General features: G+C 42.8%; 1 protein-coding gene across 2 annotated transcripts in view; it reads right to left on the reverse strand.

Moving 5' to 3' along the window:
• The window catches only part of Bmerb1 (bMERB domain containing 1), a 109,451-nt gene extending 92,286 nt beyond the window's left edge, over positions 1 to 17,165 (reverse strand). For both annotated transcript variants that reach the window (XM_004855775.3, XM_087209201.1), the window contains exon 1: positions 16,883 to 17,165. In XM_004855775.3, coding sequence (XP_004855832.1) covers positions 16,883 to 16,988 — 106 coding nt within the window. In that variant the 5' untranslated portion in view covers positions 16,989 to 17,165. The remainder of the gene's footprint in view (positions 1 to 16,882) is intronic.
• Between the last annotated feature and the right edge of the window lie 1,055 nt (positions 17,166 to 18,220).

Raw genomic sequence — 18,220 nt, forward strand, 5'->3', positions numbered from 1 at the left:
TACCCAGGATGGAGAGAGTATAACAGGAAGGCAGAAATGGAATAAATCCTTCAAAAGAAGAGAAGAGGGGGCCGGGGGGGGATTTAACTCAGTGGTTCTACCGCCTGCCTCACAAGCGGAAGGACCCGAGTTCGATCCCCAGTACCACAAAAAAAAAAAAACAAAAGAAGAGAAGAGGTGAAGGGGGGTAGTGGTTCTGGAGCAGCCACCACTGTAATTTGGGCAGTTTCTGGACTTCCATGTAGGAAGAGCTCAGAGATAGCAGTCAGACTGGGGGGTTGCATTTTCCTGTACCAGAGAAGGCATTTGGAATCAATTTGCACATCAAATAAAGGGAATAGGGGAACAGAGAGACAAATGGGACTGACACAAAGGGAATGCAAAATCGAGTTTATGCAGAAAAGACCAAAGGAGGGTCGGGCAACAGCTTGAGGGAGGGAGTAGTAATAGTAACACCAGATATTTATTAGGTTTTTATCATGTGTAGGGTACTGGGATCAAAGCCCCCCCTTAGGCACTGGGAACTGAACCCAGGGCTTTTGCACTGGGCTACCCTCTCCTTTGTTTTTGAGCCAGGGTCTCAGTAATCACTAAACTGCCCAGTCCAGGCTTGAACTTGTGAACCTCCTGCCTATAGCCTCGCAGAGTACTGGGGTTACAGGTGTGCGCCCCTGGGTCTGGCTCAAATCCTTATCTTGTTGAAAGGTCTTGATAAGTGTTATGAGGTGGGTAGGTACATGCCATTTTACAGAGTATCTGAAAGCAAAGAAAGAGATGAATCTACCTGGATCAGGGCGCATTTTAGACCATGAGGAAATGAGGTTCAAGAGGGACAGAAGGTGAAAATCACAGAGGATGAGGAAGACCAGGTAGAGAATATTGAACTTCAATCAAAAGTAAAAACAAGCTTAGCACTGTGGCACATGTCTGTGGGGCCATGCCTGAAGGCTGACTAGAATGGAGGGCTTGAGCCCAGGAGTTTAAGGCCAGCCTCCACAACATGGAGGAAGTCTGTCTCAAAAACAACAACAAAAAAAGAAAAACCAAACAATTGTATTTGTATGGTAGCACGGTGCTGGGCAGTATAGCTTAGTGGCAGACTGTATGTGCAAGGCCCTGGATTCAATCACATGCACCCCGTCCCCAGTAATGGTAGCAGAGTTTGGGTTTGACATCAGAGGCAACGAGAAGCTTTTGAGGAAGAGGATGATGGGGTGAAATGAGAGCGATAAACATCGGTCAGCAGCAGGTCATGCAGAACCAAGGGCAGGTGGTTGTTGTATCATCCACTTAGGTTTTGCACCCCTTCAGAGAGTCACAATATGTATCACCTACTAAGCATCCCTATCCCTAGGCTCGGACATAGGTAGGTCAGTGGTAGCGCATTTGCTGAGCATGTGTAAAGCCCTGGGTTCGACCCCCAGCACTGAAAAAAAAAATTCTTACAGCCAAGAAACTCATCATTAAGTTTCACCCAACAATTTCCAAACGTACTGAGCACATTCCCACCTCTTTTTCTTAGAAGATGTATTAACAGCTGCTATTCCTTGGAACCTAGTTTAGAAAATGCTGCCTTCGAGAAAAGCAAATCACTACAGGGGATTTCTATCTTTAAACCCTGCCTCTGATATGCTCGCTTGTGGTGCTGTCAGATCTTTATACATGAAGCTATGATGCCAAGTTAGTAAGTAATCGCACACAGAGCGGTAGTCTCACCAGCCAGTTCCAAGCTGCTTTGCTGTATTTTTAGATAACAGAAATGGTAACTGAGTAAATACTACAAATCCAGATACCTGATTCTAATTCTACAGAGGCCAAAGTAATTTCTCCTTCAGAGCCATTTTTAGAAGCTTGCCCAGTACCCTTACCTCCCTAGGAAGTGACGAAACTTCCTTCAGTCGCTTAGGATTCAAACACCTTGACGCAATTCTGCAAATATGTACTGAATTCCTACTATGTGCCAGTCCCTGTGTTGGCAGCCATTTCTTCAAAGGAAGATCTATACTCCAAGCAGCTGTCAGCCACAGAATGACACAGTAATGACCCTGAGCTTAAAATACATATATATTGTAGATATTTTTAGTTCACAGAGCAGCTAAATGGGTAACTGGCAAATGTTAGATTAACCCCCCTCTCAGTTTGAATCAAGCTGAGCATCTGGTTGAAGCAATAAAAAGGTCAATAAAATATCATATATTTTGCATCAAGAGAGAACATCTGGATAAGTAATATACCAAGACGTTAAGCCACTTTTCAGCAGCCCCTCTGAGTCCATTCTTCAAGCATAAACATTCAGGGGACCATGTTTCATTTTATGCCCTAAAGCAGTGGTGCTGAACCTATGGCACATATATTATTTGTTTTTCTTTTAAGAGAATAGATGTTAATGTATGAGTTGTTTTTTTCTAAACTAAAACCTCAGTATTCAAGTTTAATTGCAATGTTGGCACTTTGTGATAAATAAATGGGTTTGGGGTTGCAGTTTGCATACTCGGCCTCTAAAAGTTTCACCATCACTGCTCTAAAGGATCATTTTTTAACTGAAAACCAGTAGCTTTCTTTGTGCTGGAAAAATGTGGTTAATTAAGGACTTGAATTTTCTCTGTGTTCTCTTCAGGAGAGAGTAAAGTAGGGGGAAAAAGGGTGTGCTTCCATGGAAAAGGGCATCATCTAAAGGTCACTTCTGCAGGCTGTGCCTGGTCTTTCATTGTCTTTGAGCTATTTCACAACTGTGCAAGTAGTAGGGAATTGATAACAAGTCCAGAATAATTCCTAGCCACATGCAAATTCTGTTCTGTCTCACAGAAATTCAATGGACTTGCATTGTGGAAAAATCAATGGTACTTTCCTTTGCACAGTTACTTCAATACTTATCGTCTATCAATTAGACTGTTCTTCAGATTCTTGTAAACCAGTTATATACTTATTTGGTTGTCTCATTGATAGAGTAGAATTTTATTTTCACACAGGGTTGAAAGTTGCCCAGGCTGGCCTTGAACTTATTATTGTCCTTCTGCTTAAGTCTTCCAAGTAGCTGGGATTATAAGCATATGCTACTGCACCCAGCCATTTTTGTATCTTTGTGACAGGATTTTACCTTTTCCTGAAAAATTCTCTCTTCATAATAACATAAGAAGGTATTAATTATTTTCCCATATCCTCTAGTTTGGATCTACAGTGTCTGCCAAAGGCTCAGGTGTTAAGGCTTTGTCACCAGCCTGCAGCCCTATTGGGAAGTGGTGAAACATTTAAGAGGTGGAGCCACTGAAAGAAAGTTACATCTTGGGCAGGTGTGCCCTTGAGGCAGAAGTTGGGGCCCTGCCCTTTCCCCTTCCTCCTGTTTCCAGCTGCCCTGAGGTGAGCAGCTTTGTTCTACCACACTCTCTCTACTATGATATCCTGCCTCAACACTGGCCCAGAAACAACAAAGCCACTCAACCATGGACTGAAGCTTCTGAAGCTGTGAGCCAAAATAAGCCCTTTCTTCTTTAAAATGTTTATCTTACGTATTTTGTCACAGCAGCAGAAAGATAACACACTATATTTCCTCAAATACGACTTATTTCCTGCCCCTGAAAACTATGGGTGAATGTCTACTACAACTGTCATGTTGTCATATAACCAGCTGTTTCTTTAGGATATGCATTAACTCTTGGATAATTACCTTCCCTAAATACAGTTTACGATGTTTCCTTTTTTCAGAAAAAGATAAATTAATGGAGAGGCTGGCCCACCAAATATAGGTCATGGATCTATCTCTCTGTCCATGACAAAACTTTGAATAATGGTTGTAAATAGCAGTACAGCATCAGTACCTTTTGTATTCAAACAAGGACAGCTAATCTAGGGCAACGGGACAGCTGAGTTAAACTGTTTTTTCCCAGGAGCCATGACAAGCTTACAATTTCAGATTTAATTATTTTACTAAAAGCCTTCAGGTGTTGGCCATCATGGTCTTGTAGAGAAAATCATTTCTGAGGAAACAAACTTTTTTTTCAGCTTAGCTTTGTTTTGAATATATAGGACAAATGGGATCGAGTTGATTTCTGTGACTGCTTAGCCTTTGGGAAAACCATCTTCCCCCTGGGTTTGGGGTTTCTAATCCATTAAAAATGAGGTGGAGAAATGGGCTGATTATATTAAATGACATGGGAGAGTCTAAGGTGCAGCCAGGGATAGGAATCCCACAGGTCTGGACTGTCCCCCACATGAACCATTTTTAGTCTGTGCCCTATAGAAGTGAAGAGCACAAACGCAGGCAATGTATACACTCACTGTCCTCCTTAAGAGAAAGAAAAGACCCCTGAACTTTTAGGGAAACCTTATTTCTCAGTATACCTCCATACAAGGAAATTTACCTAAGAACATTAAAGGGTGAATGATAGATCATTCTTTCTCCTTTCTCACCTCATCAAGAGAAATATTAGTTCCAGTTTGCAAAAATTGAGATGTCATTTGTCACCTAGGGTGCTATAGTCTGCTTGTCTCTTTTATTATTTCCTGTGGACTCCTGGAGGTGGTGATAAAGAGAAAGCAGTCAGCCCCTAGAAACAGATAATGTTCCGGAGCAACGCTGGAGCCCGGATCATCCCTGGGCTGACTCAGATCCTGCTCCTTCGGGGGAGCAGAGCTGAGGGTTTTTCTGTGGAGGGTATTCCTAGTCATCTCATGAAGCGTTCCATTTTCTGCGTTATAAATGGAAGTGACAATTTCTCCATCACTTCAATTTGTTGTTAAGTAGGAAACTTCCTGTGCAGAAATGCCTTGAGGAGAATCAAGTCCATTTTGCATGGGGAGGTTTCTTTATGCTGTGAGAATTTCCTAATTGTATTTCTCTTAGCTTCCTCCTGAGCATATCCAATGGTTTTGATTGTGAGTGTCTTGTGTGTGTGTTTGTGTTATGTGTGAGTATGTGTTTATGTACAGAAGACTGTAAGATATCTATAGAATAAGAGATCAGAAATTTAGGAACAAGAGGGGAACAGGAACAGTCTTTTGACAAAGTATCTGCATCCAAAACTTGATTTAGGATGGAGGTGTAGTTTGGTGGTAGAATATGTGTTTAGCATGCATGAGGTCCTAGGTTTGGTCTCCAGCCCCACAAACAAACAAAACCTAAAGTATTTGTATAAGAAAGGGTGTAAAAAAAAAAAAGAAAAGATGTTAAACTTGATCAATGGTTCTTAACCAGGGGCAATTTTGCCCCTCTAGGAGACACGTGGCAATGTCTGGAAGACATTTTTTTTTTTGTACTGGGGATCGAACTTGGGTCCTTGCGCTTGCGCAGCAGGTGTCGAAACCACTGAGCCAAATCCCCGGCCCTTGGAAGATATTTTTGATCGCCACAGCAGGTAGAGAAGCTGCTAAACATCCTTCAGAGCACAGGATACACACCCACAATGATCATCCAGCCCTGAATGTCAATGTCAAAAGTGCTGAGGTTGAGAAATCTTGGACTAGTTGGACTCCAAATTTCCTTCCATCCCTAAGGTATCATGATACTAAAATGCTACTTCTGGTCCTAATTAAGAAGACTATTGCTATGAACAGAGGTGTGTCCCCCATCCTAAATTCCTATGTCAAAACCCTAATCCTCAGTGTGACTGTTTGTGAAGACAGGACAAACAAGGAGGGAATTAAGATTAAATAAAGTCCTAAATGAATCAGGTATGATTGATGTCCTTTTAAGAAGAGAAAGCAGCATGTTCTCTCTCTCATCCCCTCTTCCTCTCTTCTTCTGCCCTTCCCTGTCTCTGTCCCCTCCCTCCTCACATGAGCACAAAGAGAGGTCACATGACCACATGGCAAGAAGGCACTGTTCTCCGAGCTCAAGTAACTCCAGAATGAAGCCTGTTCACCAGCACCTTGTCCTTGGAGTGCATTTCTCACAGCCTCCAGAACTGTGGGAAATACATTTCTGTTGTTTAAGCCATCAAGTCTGTGGCGTTTTTTATGGAAGTGTAGGCTAATGCACCTGTTTATAGTAATTGTCATCGCTAACGGGTTTTTATGTATTTACTGCATGCTAGGCACTGTGGTGAGTATTATACATAGCTCCTCACCCTGAACTCCCCTGTGAGAGATGGAAAGTATTATTAGCAGGACAGAAGAGTAAATGAAAACCTACAGAGGTTCCATAACTTGGCTAAGATCAACCAGTCAATAAGTGGGAAAGGCGGGCTTTCAACCCAAGGTGAAAAATTCATATATTTATTTAATGACCGTAAGATGCCATCTTCCCACGCTGTCTCTCTAACCTCTCAGAATTAAAAAATTTCAGGGGAAAAAAAGGATGAATAAAAGAGTTGGGACAGGGGGAAATTTCTGGAGAATGTGGAAATAAAAAATCCATGTGTCTTCCTCAAAAGGTTAAATATAGAATTACTGTATGGCCAGCAATCGCACTCCTAGGTATGTACTCAATATGGTTAAATACCAATATCATGAGCTGGGGGTGTGGCTTAGTGAGAAAGCACATCCTTAGCATGGGTGGGGCCTTGGGTTCCATCTACAGCATGACAAACAATAATAAAAATACGCAAATAGTTATCTGTGAATGTTTGTAGCATCAGTACTCACAATAGCCAAAAAGTAGAAAGAACCAAAATGTTCATCAACTGAAGAAAACATTTTAAAAAGTAGTCCATCCACAAATGGAAAATTTGGGAGCCATAAGAGGGAAGCAGTACTGATATGTGCCACAGGTCAGGTGAACCTGTACCTGAAGAGGAGGAGTTCTACACAGGGCCACCTGGAAGAATGTGAGCAATCAGGCTTTGCTAAGGCCCCCAGTCTGGTTCCATCATGTCATATTTGGTCCTCTGGTCATGCTGCACCTTCTCTACGACTGTGCATAAAAATACTCAGGTGTCCTTTCTTCTTTGTTTTTTCATGGCTGAAAGTTCCCATGTCATATAAAACTCATATGGATTGACCAACCCTAATCTGAAAGTCCCAAATCCTCCAAAGCCTGAATGCTGTTAAGTATTGAAATGATGCCACAGGAAGAAAATTCCACACCTGACCTCCTGTGACATATGAGTCACAATCAAAACACAAGGGCACCAGAAATATTGTATAAAATGACTTTCAGGCTGCGTGTACAGGGTTTTTATGTGTGTGTGGGGGGGTGAGTTTAGAGTTTAGACTTGGGTCCCTTCTCCAAGACAGCTCATTATGTATATACAAATGTTCTAAAATCTGAAAAAATCCAAAATCTGAAACACTTCTGGTCCCAAATATTTTGTATAAGGGGAACCAAAAATGTATTAAACAAATGTGTTGTGCTTTTCTCTTGTGAATCTACCTTCTGCTACAGAGAGCTCTGCTATGAACCTAGTAATAGGTGAGGGAAAGAAACTTGTGTCCCCTACAGGTTCATGGGGAGAAACTGCTTCATGGTTTCCTTTTAGTGAAGAAATGTCTTTGAATTAGGTAGAGGTAATAATGGTTGCACAACATTTTGAATGCACTAAATGTCAGTAAATTGTATGACACTTGAAGGTTAATTTTGTGTTTTGTAGTTTTATACCTTATTATTTTTTAAATCTTAATCTCAATGGAGAAGACATAGAAAGCTAACCTAGTCCTGGCTCTGGGTAAGCATTTGAGAAACAACAAAGCCATGTTATAAGGCAGAACTGAGCCTAGGGAAATGGCTTCTCAGCTTCTTGAACGCAGCCTGGCCACCAGGCCCCAGCGGGACTGCTTTTCAGGATTTTGTTTGCACTGGTTCTAACCACCAGGACGTGCTGAGGGTTGGGGGCCTTCACTTGCCTCTCTAAAGAGGATGAAGATGGATGGATCCTGCAGCAGTGGATGGCAGGTCTCCAGCACTCCCAGACAGGAAGATAGAGATGAGGGAAGAGAGCAAGAATTGTGTCTTACAGAAACGAGATCCTGTTATATACATTTCCTGGATGTCATTTTTCTTCCTCTGTGATACCTCTAAGACAACTACTATTGCTGCCATTTATTGATATTGATTGATTGATGCTGGGGATCTAACCAAAGGCTTTGTACCTGCTAGGCAAGTGCTCTACCACGTAATTACACCTACACCCCAATTTACCCCCACCCCCTTTGTGCTGGGGGCTGAACCCAGAGCCTTGCCTGTGCTAGGCAGGGCTCTACCACTGAGCTACATCTCCAGGCCTTTTCAAATTTTATCTCAGGACAGGGTCTCACTAAGTTGGCCAGGCTGACCTCAAATTTCTTCCTATCTCACCCTCTAAGTAACTAGGGATTACAGGCATGTGCCATATGTGCAGCTAATTTGTACCTTTTTAACAGATGCATATCATTTCATAGTGGATGAACAAGTCTGTGCCCAGATTTTTGTACATAGATCTTTGTGTACTGATGTTTTTATTTTTATTGGACAGAGTTCCATATACTCTAGTTTTTTCTCAGGTCATATAACTCTTTCACTTTTTATTTTTCTTTTTTGGCAGTATTGGGATTGAACCCAGGGCCCTGCACTGAGCTAGATCCCATCCCTTTTTATCTTTTATTTTGAGACAGGGTCTTGCTAAGTTGTTCAGTCTGGCCTTGAACTTCAATCCTCCTGAATTTCTGGATGTTTTACTTTTTAATAAAGGATAGTGTCCCAGGAGTGAGATTGCTCTGTCAAAGCTTATAAGTATATTTCATATTTAAAATTTTAAAGATATTGCCTGATTGTTTTCCAAAACAGCTACAACACTCCACAGTATCACCACCAGTGACATGTTATCTGCATGAAATTAGAATGCCTTTTGAATGGACCAGTGTATTCAGTGTGGTTTGCTGCTTTTTAGTTTTGTGGTTTGCTGCTTTTTAGTTTTGTGGATTCAGAAGTCTATGCTCCTTTGAACAGTGCACCTCTTCTGTGCTGACTTCTCAAGGTCCCAAGTTCGATCCCCGGTACAAAAAAAAAAAAAATAGAATTATCCTGTGCTGACTTCTAAGTGTCGGGGAGACAAGGTCCATGTAACACACCAGCCCAGCCTATAACCCATCCTAATATTGTCCTTGTGCTACCAGTTCCCCACAACAGCACCTATTCCTGTTAACTTTGTATCTGATCTGAAAATCTTGTGTCTTTCCTTCAAAGCAGAAAGCAAGAATGCAAATCTAACTGCAGTATCAGGAGTGAACTGCCTAAACCAAATGGGCAGGTGATTCAGATGAACTGACACTCCAGCTAACTTTATTTTTTTCAGTTTAATGATTTCAAAGGTTACAAAACACTATTAAACAATTTGTACCTCAGCTTTGTGGATTACCAGTCACCTGATTCAGCACCTATTAAGTGAATGAGAACCTTCTAAGTGCTGGGGAAGGTGATGGGCAATGGGCATCAGCATTCAGCCATGGATAGGACACTTGGGGTCTCTGGGGTCACCAGCTCTTGCAGGAAGACAGAAGCAAATTGCACTCAGGTCAGCCAGTAAAACTTGGTTTGACCCCAGTAAGACTAACTTCTCAAAGGCCAGGGAAAACACATCTCTAGCAAAACAACCGAATTCATCTCTTGATCACATTTAACTAAGAGGGCAGAATGTCCTGGATTCTGTTTCACAATGACTGGGACAAACAGCATTACCTTTTGGTTCCTTTGTTTTGTGCCCCTGGAAGCAGGGCCTGTTCCCTTTAGACCCTAAATCCCCCAAAGGCAGGGGCTGTATGCGCCTTACTCAAAAGACTACTGTACTCTCAGGAGCTTAGTGTAATACCTGGCATAGAAGAGGCTATCAGTAAATATTTATGGAATGGGTGAATGAATGAATGAATAAATAGACAAATGAATGACTTGTATGTTTGGGAATTTTAAATGAGCAGAATAAATCACATCATTGCTTTCTACTTACTTTCCAACTTGGATTTTTTTTGTGGTGCTTGGCATAGAATCCAGGGCCTTGCAGATTTTACAGATCCTGTTGTAGAGAATACTCCTCATTGTAGGGCTACTTGTTCCTCAGACTTTGATCACAACTCTTCCCATCCATCCTAGCAGATATTTCTTAATAAATGTCAGTGAAACTGAGCCAAACCTTAATAATGTTACTAGCACTACAATTTAGTGGCATGTATATGTCAGATACCATGCTTTACAGCATTGCGCTGTTTAATCTTCAGAGAACTGTACCTATTTTCATAGATAAGGGAGCTGAGTTTAGAGAAGTTAGGCAGATTGGCCAAGATCACAGTGCTGGGAAGTAGCAAAGTAAGGAGTGAACATGGAGACTCCTCAAAGGTAGGGTCTGGGCCTTCTCATCTCTTTGCCTCTGAAGCCAGCCAGGTGCCTAAGTGAATAGTGAAGAAATGAATGGATTGTATGGTGAGCTCCTTTGGGGGAGCTTGTTAGTGGTGCTCTGAAAGGCCACACCAAAAAACAGCCTCTACCTGTGCTGGCCTCCCACCCAAGTGTTCATCCAAGTCATAAGTGATTCACCAGACACTCAGGGTGGGAGTCCCACATCATGAAAGCTAACAGACCCAGAACTTCATGAAGCCAAGGGAAAAGAAACTAGGGGGCAAAAGCCCGTGCATGGACTCTGGCCTTTGGAATCCCCACCTCCCAACGCACCTGAGATGCCTTTCCCTCCTCTTTCCACCTTTTGAAACTCTGTTCACCCTCAGACCCAATGCAAACACTCCTCTGCTCTTGCCCTGAGTACCCCAGTAGGAGCCAATCTCTTCTGATCTCCCACTTCGATTTAGTGTATGTCTTGTTCTACTGGTTTTATGAGTTGTGGGGTCCTTTGTAGCTGTGTCCCCCCTCCCCAAATCCGTAAGCTTCTTGAGAGTAGGGGCTGTGTCTTACTTCATACCTAATCTGCACGGCATCTACACTGTGCCAGGAATATCAGACAGGGGTAGGAACTTTTGGACTCAGAGAGGCCTAGGATCAGACTCAGCTCTGCCACTTGCTAACTTTTCGACCTGCAGTAAGTTTTTTAATCTCTCTAAACTTCAGTTCCCCTAAGTATAAAATAGTAATAACAATTCTTCATGTATTACAGGATTGTCATGAGACTGTAATGAGCTGAGGTTCATAGCTAGAACTGTGGCTGCTATTATTAGTAGTAGTATTTAATAACTAATCAGAAAACCAAAATAGGCATAATTGATTTTCCTTCTATTAACATATAAGAAATAAACTCTTATAAAAGTGAAACAAAGACAAATGGAAATAAGTAGATTTGTTCAAAATACATACTAGAGGGGCTTGGGGTATAGCTCAGTGGTTATGCACTTGCTTAGTATATGCAAGGCCCTGGGTTCTACACCAAGCACTAAAAAAAAAATCTAGATACTATCATATTAATAACCTTCACATCCTTGCTCTTATAGTTCCCATAATAATTTACAAAGTTCAGGGCAAAGTTCTTTGGTGGGGATGGTGGAGAGAGTGTCGCATTGTTAATTCTTAACACAGTACTTGATCTTTCAGAGGCTCATGCTGTCTCCAGCCCTCATCACACTCAAGAAAATTACTACCACTTATTCAAAACGGAATTGATTACAAAGGAACCAGGGAATACATCAAGTGATGTTTACATTGATCGTGGCTTAACCCTCTATGATCTTAATCTCCCCTCAGTAGCCAATGAGATCTTTTAAAAACCAAAACCAGCTCACGTTAGTCCCTTGCTTAAAATATTCCAGTAGTTTCTCCTGCAATGAGAAATTTTTAACCACAACTAGCAGGTCCTAACTAGTCTGGTTCCTCTCTGATTGCTCTCTAGTCTCTCCCTGACTACTGAGTTCCAGTCACCCTGGCTTTCTGTCTCCTACTCTAACATACCAAGGGCTTTTGGAACTAAGCCTGGAATCCTGCTATATACAAGGCAAAATGTCACTTTCTTAGAAAAGCACTTTCTAACCACCATAGAAACTATCCTTCCCCTAGGAAATCTCATAAAACATATATCATGATCTGAACTGTTTGTTTGCTTAGGTATTATCTGACACTCTAAATCCCAGCCCATATCCTGATTTCCCTTCAGCAAAAGCTCCACTTGCGCAGGGACTTGACCTTGCTCAACGCCATATCCATAGCCTTTGAGCGCTTCGTGGCACTTGGAAGACTCTCAACCCCTATTTTCTAAGTGAATAAATGGGAGTGAGGGAGAAGATGGTGGTCATTTCCACTTTGTATATTTTACATGAGCTTGAATTTTTTATGAAGTACATATATTACTGTAATAAGAAAAAAGGAAAATGCTAAAGCAAAATAATAAAATTAACCTGTTTTATCAAACAGAGGAAAACTATACAAAACCTTCCCCCTAAGAATCTGTTAAATTGATTGCCAACAATTCACATGATTTCAGTCTCCATGTTGTTTATTAAACCTGGAACGTTGGTCAGTTTAACGATCTGCTTGCTAGTCTATACACATCCTTGCACTTTTAAATAACCGTCATCTCCCCTGGGTTTATGGAAAGATTGCTGCCTAAGCTTTCCAATTTATTCCAATCTCCTACCCATGGCTCATTTATTTCTACTTTGATACCATTGTGGATGCTACTGCCTCTGGTGGCATTCTCTCTGCACTGGGCTTCCCCTCCCCCATTTCCCTGCCCAAAATCTTGGTCATCCTTGAAGGCACTTCCAAATCTTCCAAGAAATGTCCATAGCAACAGACAACTGTGTTTTTGTTTTTGTTAAAAAAAACAAAACACCTGTGCTTTTTCAAAAGGCACCTTTTTTTGTGTCTCCCTCAATTAATTACAGTTGGTTGAAAGCAATATTTTTCTATATCTCACCACACTGCAATGTCACTATACATTATCAAACTGAGTTAAAAAAAACCCTCACTGCTAGTGGAAAAATATTGTTACAAATGCATGGAAGCAATTGCTCAGAATCTGTCTCAAATGAAAAAATACTAGATGATTTTCAGGGCTTCAAAAGCCTTTCCCCCACACATCCTCCTGTGGAAGGCAGTATATACACAATCATTATCTAGAACTTACAAAGACATGAGAGCCACGAAGAGCAATGGCTAGTAAGCTTGGAATAATCTCTGCAAACACTGTTGGACGCCACTGACATATGCCCTATTACATCAACCATTCAGCATCAACTCTGCTAACTGCATTATGTGCATTATTCTCATTCAATGCGCCAAGAGCCCCAATTCCCCATTACTCTAGTTATCCCCATTTTACAGATGAAGTAGCCCATACAAGGAGGGCTTCAGCAAATTTCCCATGATGACAAAGCTCCAAAGGGGTACAGCTGGTTTGAATTCATTTCCCGACTTCAGAGCTCTCATACCTTTCATCTAAACACTAGAGTTGAAAAAAAGAAACAACTAGGGTTGAAATGAAAGGCAGAAATTAACACAACCTTAACTAAAACCAATGAGTTCTACAATCTTTCTCCCTTTTCAATGCTTTTTAATTTACACATACTCAGTGTTTAGCATAAAATATTTAAATACGTGCAGAAGTCAAAAAGAACATGCCTTCTTTTTAATGGGCTCTTTCTATTCTCCAGCATTTCACTTATCACAATGTTGGTTCAGGGATTGTTATCCATAGAGTCAATAGTACTAATTTTCACACTTCACTAATAAGTAAATGGAGGCCCCAGAAGTTATGGAATGGATTCCTAGATCCCCTCAGAGTTAGAAGAATGCTCCAAAACAGTCACTTTAATCAAAATACGCCTGGTTCCAAATAAGAGTTTGAAGACCAGAACCTACCAGATTTAAGATTAAAGAGTGAGATTCTGAATGTAAACTAATGCAACCACTACAGAAATCAGTGTGGAGATTCCTCAAAAAACTAAAAATAGAAATTCCATTCAATCCAGTTAATGCCTTCTAGGTATCTTCCCAAAAGAGTTAAAGTCATCATACACAAGGATACCTGCTTACCCATGTTTATAGCAGCACAATGCATAACAGCTGGATCTTGGAAATGGTGTTATATGTCCATCAGCAAGTGAATGGATAAAGAAAATGTATTTATACACAACGGAGTACTACTCTGCCATAAAGAAAAATAAACTTGAGGTATTTTAGGCAAATGGATGCCACTTGAGAACATATTAGGTGAAATAAGTCAGACACACAAGCTTAAACATCACATTGCTTTTCTTATATAAGAAACTACAAGACTGGGGATGAAGCTCAGCAGCACAGTGCCTGCCTGGCAAGCTTGAGCACCTGAGTTTGATTCCCAGTACCAAAAAGAAAATATATATATTATAAAATATATAATATATATTAACATATATTATAGAGAGGGAGTGGAGTAAATTAAAGATGAATAGGAAAATAGGGAGATATTTTTCAAATGGCTAAGAGAACAAGAGATGGAGGGCAGAGGAAAGGGAGGGAAAAGGGTAGAAAAACACTGACGGGAGAAAAGGATGAGAATACATAGAGCTTTTGCCAATGGGAAGAGGGCCAAGAGTCAGAGGGAGCGAGAAAGTAGAGGAGAGGTAGGGGATGAAAACAAAAACAAGAATTAAGATGTATTGAATACATGTACCAACTCCCCACGATAAATGTAATCATTATGTACTTTAAATACGCACTAATAAAAAGTAATAAAAAGTGGGACGCTGGGTTAGCTCTTAAAGAAGACTTGGAGGCTGGGCTTGTATGTCAGTGGTAGAGTACTCACCTACAATGCCTGAAGTCCTGAATTTAATCCCTCACACTGGGGGAAAAAAAGGATTTCAAATGTGAATAAATAAAAAGGAAGAAAAAGATATTTAGAGATCCATGCAAAAGCAGAACTATGGGCTTGTATTGTTGGCCAGGAAGCAAGTCTCAGGGTCTTTGATGGTTTGGAAGAATGAGAAAGCCCTTCTGCCAGACTTAACAGTTTATAGCCTAGGAGTTAGAAGTACAAAAATATCATGGGCTAAACTGGTATAAATTGGGCGCTTACTGCAATAAGCTTGAAATTTATATGCTTGAATATATATGCTTGAAATTTTTCCTGATACAATGATGAGAAAATAAAAAGCTATAGGGAACCCACCAACGTTCCCGTTTTAGTCCAGGGTGTTGTTTTATGTAATTCCTTGCAGAGTTTCCTTCTACAGATGTGGTAGCAAAACAGTGGAAGGAGCCAAGATGTCTTGGGCATCACCTTGAGATCTACATACACTGTCTTATTTAATATTCACAAGAAAGCTATAAGGTAGGAACTACTATTATTTACATTTTCATAACACAGAGGCAGAGTGCAGCTTAGAAATGTGCCTAGTGTCCCACTGTCAACAAGGGGCAGAGGGAGGATTCAAATCGGCACTTACTTGAATTTGGGCAGCTTCTGCCTTTCTCACCCCCAGCCTTCTTTCCAGGCCACTGTGAGCTGCAGAGACCCACAGTGCTGTTATACACTTGTCACTGACCTGGCTCTGGGACTTTCTCAACAGACTTAACAAGGTTTCTGAGAACATGAGAGCAAGAAACCTTCATGCTAGGAGGCTGGGATTTAAACAAGCCTGGGTTCAAATCTAGGTTCTATTATTTAACAGTTGTATCACTTCACAAGCCCCAGTGTTTTCATTCCTGCCAGGGGAGACAAAATAATACAAGAGGACCTTGTGGAGATTGAATGAGACGATTCCCTGAAAGTTCATGACAATCTAACAACAAAAGGTAGCCACAGTTGAAATTATTTTGAGCTTGTGAGAAACACAGACCTTCACTCTGAGGTTACGCCAAAGCAACGAAGCCAAAGGTTTGTAAAGAATGAAACAGAAGTGACCCAGGCTTTGAAAGGAGAAAGAAAAAGAAAGAAGGAAAGAGGTTGAAACCCTAAAGTAGCCATCGCAGCAGGTGAGAAACTGAGACATTTAATTGTGATTTTAATTTGAATCCATTAGAATCAGAATACAACTGAGCCCTTCTAGGAAGATGTTGTGATTCATAGTTACAGATGTAGAGAAAGTACACACAGTTTTCTCCCAGGTGAAGACAAGAAAAGAGCGCATTCACCATACTTCAACCCCACATAACTCCAAAACTGGTGCTGGGAAGAGCAGGGAGCACTGTTACCAAGAGCCCAGGTGGGAAGCTGCAAGGTGGTGGGGGCCCGGGGGGCCCGGTAAGCTGTGCCAGAGCAGAGGACTCCACGCCGAGCAGGCCCCGGGTGTGCAGGGACAGCTGGTGACCCAGGGCTCCGGCAGCTGCCTCTACACTTTGAGGGTAAGAGTCTCAACTGTTGTGTCCTATTAATTGCAAACAAAAGTCCTTCATTTATTTCGAGATATTGACACCAGAACAAAACAGAAGAGTACCGGTGAACACAGCCGGTCTGTTTCAGAACTGCCTCCAGGACTATTCCCAAACCAGTCTGTCACTGAGCCAAGGGACAGAGGAGGGTTAGCTCAGGGTTGGCCTTCCCCAGCCCTTTCCCCTTCCCTCGGACCCACCCGAAGGAGACCAGAGAGGTTGGGAATTTCGGGTGTGCCCTGAACCAGGTGCTGGGGGTGGCGAGCTGAAAGCCAGCGGACACTCCCCCTCTTGGGGGACGGGGGCGCTTTCCAGGGTGGCCCTGCCTCTCCAGCGCCCCGGCGCATCCCTGGCAGGCGGAGAAAGAACCCCTCCCTCTGCTGCGGAAAAGCCCTGACTTCCCGGGACTGGCCGCGAGCTGCGGACCCAGGACTCCCAAGTTCAGCCCAGACTCCTGGGTGGGCTGCCTGGCGATTCCCAGAGCCTCTCGGTGAAGCCCACCCCCGAGGGTCTCCCCTTTTGTTTGCGAGGAGAGCGCCACGCTGCGCAGCATCCCCCCACCCTGAAAGCCGGCTGCGGGGGCGTTGCCCTGGGTGGGCTCCCCGCATTCGCACTGGGCGCGCTCCTGAGGCGACCAGGGCTCCCGCTCAAGCATCCCAACTGTTTCCCCACCCCTGCCCCAGTACTCACTTCTCCCCAGTCCCTCTGCTTTCCACGCCGTCTCCTCCACCGCCCCATAGCGCCTCAGAGGCTTCTCGGTTTCCAGGTGGGTGGACAAAGATTGCTTTAACTCCATAGCTGGTCCCCGCGGGCAGGTCGAAGGGTCCCTCTCTACTCCATCCCTACTGCGGGCTGCAGGGAGGGAGGCGGCTTCAGCCAGCAGGGTTTTAAGGGGCTGGACGATCGTGACGCGGCTCCATCTCTTCCGCCGCCGCCGCCAGCGCCCGGGAGCGCCAACTGGTACCCAGGAGGGGGAGGGCTACAGGGCACATGCGCACTGGAGACTTGGGGGGACTTGGGGGCTGGGTAGGGAGGAAGAGGGCATATGATAAACTCTGAGAAGAACGACAAAACAACTAGAATGAGGCCCCTGCCCATCCTGGAGCCGGGGGCCCTGCTTTCATGAGCTGGCACTGTGGGTGGCTTGTGACCTGTCAGCCAGCTGCTAGGTTTTGAGTGGGATGGGTGAGCCCGTCTTTATCTGTGGGCGATGGATCCATCTTTGTAGGGAGTGTGTACACGCGTGAGTGTGGACTCGGTCCGTGGGTTCTGTATGTCTGTTGTTGGCACTTGTGTGCATAATTTAAATGTGAAATGGAACAGGGTGAGTGTGCAAGGATCGGAGAGAGATGAAAATATTTTGGACACAGCGGTTTGGAATAAGAGTCCTTACTTTGTAGGAACACAGGGGTTTATCTCACTGACAAAACGTTGTAGCACTAAACATATAAAGGAAAATCAGCAGCTAGAGTGATTAAAAAATCAGTACAATTTATTGAATGACAACTTGGTGCAAAGCAACTCTCAATAACTCTATGAAACAGATAGTTTGCTTTGTTGTTTCTGATTGTTTTACTGTGCTGGGTGGGGATTGAACTCAGGGCCTTCTACATCCTAGGCAAGCTCTCTACCACTGAGCTACAGCCCCAGCCCTGCTTGTCTTGTTTTACAGAGGGTGAAACTGAGGTGTAGAAAGATTAAGCTATTTGTTCAAATTCTCACATTAACTGAGTGGCCTGGTCAGCATTTGAATTCAGAAAAAATTGAATCCAGATTTAGCTTCTCCCTTATTACACTGACTTTCAAGACTTTACTTAGGAAGTTCTTATCAGGAAGAGGAGAAAAGGCTTTATAGAACATGTGTTACTGGGTTGTTGTCTGTGGTTGTTTTGAGATGTCATCTGGGACAGTTTGTAGTATCCATACAGCATGCAGAAGTGTGAAATAGGCCGGCTGTGGTGGCGCACACTTGTAATCCCAGCACTCAGGAGGCTGAGGCAGGAGGATCGCTGTGAGTTCAAGGCCAAT

This window comes from Heterocephalus glaber, unplaced genomic scaffold, assembly GCF_053883595.1.
Source record: "Heterocephalus glaber isolate CG9 unplaced genomic scaffold, H.glaber_assembly_v1.0 deba00000943, whole genome shotgun sequence".
Classification (NCBI taxonomy): domain Eukaryota; kingdom Metazoa; phylum Chordata; class Mammalia; order Rodentia; family Bathyergidae; genus Heterocephalus; species Heterocephalus glaber.